Source organism: Epinephelus fuscoguttatus, linkage group LG3 (genome assembly GCF_011397635.1).
Source record: "Epinephelus fuscoguttatus linkage group LG3, E.fuscoguttatus.final_Chr_v1".
Lineage (NCBI taxonomy): Eukaryota > Metazoa > Chordata > Actinopteri > Perciformes > Serranidae > Epinephelus > Epinephelus fuscoguttatus.
The window spans coordinates 20,157,879-20,163,878 of record NC_064754.1 but is presented as its reverse complement, the minus strand read 5'-3'; the positions used below and the strand labels follow the sequence as shown (position 1 = coordinate 20,163,878).

The 6,000-nt window shown below is 42.6% G+C and overlaps 1 protein-coding gene across 1 annotated transcript; it reads right to left on the bottom strand.

Annotated features, from left to right (window-relative positions):
• Positions 1-441: 441 nt before the first annotated feature.
• On the bottom strand, positions 442-3,464 carry LOC125885774 (early growth response protein 1-B). Its single transcript, XM_049571544.1, has 2 exons — positions 2,790-3,464; positions 442-2,521 (listed from the first exon to the last, which is right to left on the bottom strand). The coding sequence occupies exons 1-2, from the start codon at positions 2,944-2,946 to the stop codon at positions 1,191-1,193; spliced, it is 1,488 nt and encodes a 495-aa protein (XP_049427501.1). The 5' UTR covers positions 2,947-3,464; the 3' UTR covers positions 442-1,190.
• Positions 3,465-6,000: the final 2,536 nt, after the last annotated feature.

The following is a 6,000-nucleotide window of genomic DNA, read 5'->3' as shown; positions in this document are numbered from 1 at the left end:
AAGTCCAAGGTAAAGTCCACAGAAACTCGCAGCAATGTGTGCTACCTGATTACTCAAAAGCAATGTTTATATGATTTGCTAGTCATCTCTAGCTTGATTAAACATACTTCTGTACATACTGTAAAATTAGTTTTGTTGAAAAGCTGTACCACAACTAGTGTACATACTGGTCCCTTTTTAAATCTAGATCAGCAGTTCAATGAAATAACTCTTATCATACCAACAATGGGATGAAGTGCGAAAATGTTTCTGATATCAAATTGTAACATTTAAAATATTGTGTTACTAAACAATAGCCCTCGAAAAAAACCAAGACATTATTAATGATTCAGAATACATTTCACCTCGATAAATGACGCTCAAATGTGATAAATGTAAAATATACAGTTAGCTATAAAAATACAAAGAAGTACAGTAATACAAATATATTTATTTCCCATTTATGATATATCTTTCACAATTGTAATAATCCAAACAATTGTAACACAACACAAAGACCAATGACAAAAAACACTGACAGCCAAATGATAAGAAGTTAAACAAACACTAAATCTGATAAAAGATGGACAGCTTTATGGTCAAAGCCATAAATATATTAGCCTACATTCATGTCAATAACCCTCACTGTGGAGCGAAGGAGTACCTTGACAGTGGTTGATTATTCCGCTGAAAGGAAAAAAATAAAATAAAACAAAATAAAAACACTGACATAAACATGCATTTTTAAGAAACATAGTCCAAACAATTGCTCTAAGAATGCTAAAAGCAGAAAATAAGAATCTTAAATGGAGATATTAATAATCTGTAAGTGCAATCCATCCAGGCTCAGAGGCGATGGAGGTTGGAGCTGTCCAGATGAAGAGGTGCTGAACAGCAGTCATGCAATGCCGCAGCAGAGAGGTTTGGCTCTACTGACAGTAACAGCAACAAGTCACTGTTGATCTGTTTACCGACTTTTACAACTTATGCATCTTTGCATAAAGTCAGCAGCATCAGCAGCAGGCAATAAGGCCGAAGCAGACCTCTCTCTCCCCCTTTCTGCTCCTCAAAAAAAACTGCAAAACCTCTTGTGCCAGGCATTGGCGTGCCAGTCAAACCAACTCAGACATCAACTTAGTAGTTAGCTGGCTTATTATCTTCCAAGACGGAAAGATCCTAATATAGTATGTGTGGACACACAGCCTTTGTCTTCAAATGCCCTCGGGAAGAGTGAAAGTCCATGCGCCGGTGGTCACCTGTGGCTTTATTTCCATTTTCTCCTTCTGTTTCAGGTGTACGCGTCCGTGCCGTTTCCTCTCGTCGCTCCGGGCGAACCGTTTGCCGCAGACGTCGCAGGAGAACGGCTTCTCCCCAGTGTGAGTCCTGGTGTGGGTGGTAAGGTGATCGCTACGGCTGAAACTGCGCAAACAGATGCGGCACTGAAAAGGTTTGTGGCCTGTGTGGATGCGGATGTGCCGGTTGAGCTCATCCGAGCGAGAGAAGCGTCGGTCGCAGCTCTCCATAGGGCAGGTGAAGGGTTTCTCTTTGGCTGGGCCGTGAGAGGCGGCCGGGCTCTTCCTGGCCCTTGGGGGCTTCGTCGCACGGGTGGTGTAACTTTGGGCGAAAGAATCTGGCAACAAGGAAGAGTACAGGATGGAGTCTATGGTGCTGGGTAAAGCTGGTGATGTGTATAAGGAATCACACTGATTAGATGGTTGTGGGGGCTCGGGGAAGGGTTTCAGGTTAGAGGAGAGGCCCATCGGAGGAGGTGGGAGGTAATTATTGTACAGGGGGCTGGAGTAGCTCTGAGAGCAGGTGTCAGAGAAACACGGTTCCTGTTTGATACCCCCCTCCACTTTAAACTCCATCTCTGGGTTGGGACAAATTGGGGGAAACGTGTCTAAAAGTTCCTTAACATCCATTTGCTGGTCAGGGGGGAAATCGCTCGACATCGGGAAGGTCTCTGTCTGGAAACTCGTCTCCAAACAGCCAGATTTGTTAAATGTCCCCCATTCGTAGCAGCTGCTCTCAAACTCATTCTTGACCACGACAGGGAAAGAAGCGGCCTCTGACTTTGGTTCATCCTTCTTCTGGTTTGGAGCTCGGGGAGAGCCGAAGCTCAGCTGGGAAGTGGACGGGTCTTGGGTCTGGCTACCGGCCTGATCATCCGCGTACCTCGGGCACGTCTGGTCTGGAGAGTACACAGGGGGAGTGGGTCCGGAGCAGGTGTAGGATTGCCTTTTAACGCCGGGGTCTCCAAAATTGCCATTGCTGCTGTCCATCGGCGCAGGCGACGGATAAGTTCCCCGACTGTTGCCGCTGTGTTGCACTTCTGAAAGTGGCATTGTGGATATACCCACGATCTCAGTGATCATATTGAGAAGTGTTTCGGTGCTGCACGGCGCTCCCTGAGATGCCTCAACATAGAAACTGCCCGAGTAGGCGAGCGAGGAGGGGGTGTAGGTGTCTTTTGGGCACTCGCAGGGGTTAAAAGCAAATTCCGAGTTGGAAGCTTCGGTTTTGAGGGTTGCTGGGGCTCCTTCTGTTGAATTAGCAAGAGAGAAAACTTTGTCATCGCGAGTGTTTTATATTTAAGAATCAGTGAAATTAAACGAGGATGAAAAAAAAATCAGCGTTACATAAACATTCATGCGTATTTTGGCACAGGGATGCCTTAAAAGATGCCTTGATTTATATATCTAAACACGACTGCACGGGAAGAGTTCTCTATTCCCTGTGGTGCTCATATTCAACACATTTAAATTCTCATGCATGCCCATTTTATCGACTGTGCAAAGATGCGAACTCACCGTGGCCAAACTGGGCAGGTACCCCCCGCTCTGCATCGACATACACCTCCTGGTTGTCTTTCCGCACGCTGTTTTCCATTCCCAGGGAAGAACTGTTGCAATTCTCAAACTGAGGGTAAAAAGAATCTTTCGCATTCAAATCCATATTGTTCAACATACTGATGCACTTAGAAGTCCGTCTCTCCCAGGGAAAAGGGTAAAAAGGGGAAGATGCAGAACAAATTATGCAGATGACTTTGCTTTCAAACCCCCTCTTTTTGATGGTTTTCAACAAATGATCCAAAGTGGTCTGTGTCAAAAGGTGTAAAAAGCAATTAAAGGTATTCCTTTTCGTCTCTGAGCTCCTCGGTAGGTATTTGCTTGCTGTGGATTTCACATCAGCGACTTCCCCTCTCTCTCCTTATATACACTTTGGCAGCTCCCTCGGCCCTCCTCCCCATTCATCAGCTCCAGTGAGAGGATTCCCCGCTGCGTGTAAACTTCATGCCCATACATGGACAGAGGATGTGACGGAGTCCCCCCCTCCTCTAATCCTCCCTCCTCCCAGACCGGAGAGATGGAGTCTGACGTTGCAACAAGTGGCGACCAGTGCTGGGTGGTTAACGTTGAAATGATGGCATTTTATTTCCACATTAACGAATTATCATCTGAATTAAAAGAATATTAAAGTGAAGACAGGCTGGTTTGTCTTGGTACCACCGTCTATCACTCAGAATGTGACGGTGAGGGTGAAATATCTCAAACGGTGTTGGTACCTTCACCATCCGCCGATGTAGTTTTGACCATAAGACATGGACACCAGCAGGACAGATAGTATAGTGTTTGGAGGTAGATCAGACGGTGTAACGGGAAGGTAATGTAACGAGTAACGTGGCAGATGTACTCTCAGGGAGTCTACAGTGTTGAAATAAGAACCAGAAATGAAATATTTCTGAGCTATAAATTGGAAACTAAAAGACAATCTAATCATAGTATCATATTCCAGGATATAGGCTACTATTATATATAAATGATAATAAATATTATGTGAATGGCACAGACTGCAGTATCAGGATATGCATCATAGGTCAAAAGCCACTGTTTTGGATAGATTTTTTATCACTATTATTTTATATAATGTATTATAAGCTATGAAAACAACATTGAAATCAGTCTATCACATTCTACAGAGATATTGAGGCCTGTATTATTATCATTTTTTTTTTAGCAAATTAAACTGTAGCCTATGTCCAAAAAGGGAATATTAAAGTAACACAGATGAATATCATAAAAACTATGTGGGGAAGGTTACCTTTGGAATTTATTAGGTTACAGATTACTTACTTGTTAAAAATGTTATAAGTAATTTTAACTATTTTAATGACTTCATCAAAGTTATGTAACTACCCAGTGATGGCTGTGTTGGTAGCTGAAATAGGGCTAGCTGATTTAGCCCAATTCAGGGGCATCTTTCATGCCGAGTCTCAGCCTATGTCGGGCAACCAGACGCAGCCCAGCTAATTTCATCCGGCATGCCAAGTTTGGGCCAATGCTGGGCCAGGTCATTTTTGATAACAGCCCATTGATGGCAGTGTCAGCAGCCAGACTCGGGTAGCTGATTTGGCCCAATTCAGGGGCGTCATCCATGTCAAGTCTCAGCCGAGTCAGGCAACCAGACGCAGCCCACCTAATTTCATCCAGCATGCCAAGTTTGGGCCAAAGCTGGGCCATCTTTGATAACGCCCCATTGATGGTAGTTTAGGCAGCCAGAATTGGGTATCTGATTTGGCCTGATTCTGGGGCTTTATTCATGCCAAGTCTCAGCTGAGTCAGGCAACCAGTAGCGGGCCAGCTAATTTCATCCAGCATGCCAAGTTTAGGCCAATGCTGGGCCAAGTCATTTTGGCTACCTAGGCTATCAAATTTGATTACTTTTTCATTCATATTTTAAACTGGGAAATAAAGCTTAAAAATGTCCAGATGTAGGAAATACAGAAATACACCCATGTTCAAAGAAGAGCTCATGTTAAATTAAACAAGTGAGTCCAACTAGGCCACCATAAAGGCAAACCCATCTTCATCTTGGTCTCTCTTTTTTGTGTGTACCATAAAACTTCAATTAATAGCCCAGGCTATTATTTGCTTAAATCTCTGAACTCAACAGGCTTATATTTGGGACAGGCCTTTAATTCCTTTTAAACAAAACAGTTGCTCAACAAATATGGGAAATACAATCAAGTTGTTTATTTAAACATTCAAATTAGGCTTCAGATAATATTTCAATTATGAATCATTTATATGATCTAGCTCCAACAGACAGCACATCACAGAAAGAGTTACAGCCCTCTGGGATTACGGCACCCTGCATACCAACAAAACACAACTTTATCCTGTTAAAAATAAAACCACAAATAAACTAATTGAATGAATACTTTCTTATTTTATTTAGTATTTTTGTCATATACAGATCTGTGCTGATGAATCCTAGGTATTATGTATGTTGATGTTGACCAGTGTCAAGTCCTAGCTAGTTTAGATGCAAAATCTCGCACTAGGGGCCATCCTTACTGCCATATGTCAGTAATGTAATTCCTTTGTAATCACCAGCATTTTGATTAATAACTGTGATTTGATTACATTGATTTTGTAATTTAATTACATATAACTAGTTCAACAGTCAACAATTATCAGCATGTTGTTGTTGTTGGTTGAGTCCAATGTCCAGTTCAAGTTTAAAATCAACAAACTAAAGCAACACATGGCACATAGATGAAGAACTGTAATACCTCAAGAGTTTTTTATTTTGCCTGACAGGTACTGCAGGACTACCTGCTCTTAAACCTGACATGAAGCACTTTATATCTGTGCGGCTCAAGGCCATGTAATAGCTAAGTGAAGCTAATGTATGCGTACCAAATGTATTACAGTGAGACAAAAGAGTGGAAAAGCACCACACTAATGAGTGATTAATTAAACGATTTGAGGCAAAACTCAGAGAAGCTGAACAGAGGAGATATTCTCTCAAGTAAGGTTGTCTTGAGGCAAACACTTGTTAATGAATTACTTGGTTTAAAAGGAGAAATACAAGAACAACCTGCAGTCCAGTTGAACTAATTTCTCCCCTGACACCTCCCTCTCTATCCGCCTCATATCTGGGCCAGACTGCCTGGCCTACATGTTTTCTCGCAGTTGAACTGAACAACTCCTTCTGGCAGTCCACCGCTTTGATTTA

Excerpts from the sequence above, each read along its gene's own strand:
- LOC125885774 (XM_049571544.1), bottom strand. The coding sequence starts at position 2,946 with ATGTTGAACAATATGGATTTGAATGCGAAAGATTCTTTTTACCCTCAG. Across the intron at positions 2,522-2,789 it reads ACCTGCCCAGTTTGGCCACG|AAGGAGCCCCAGCAACCCTC; the intron begins GTGAGTTCGCAT and ends CTAATTCAACAG.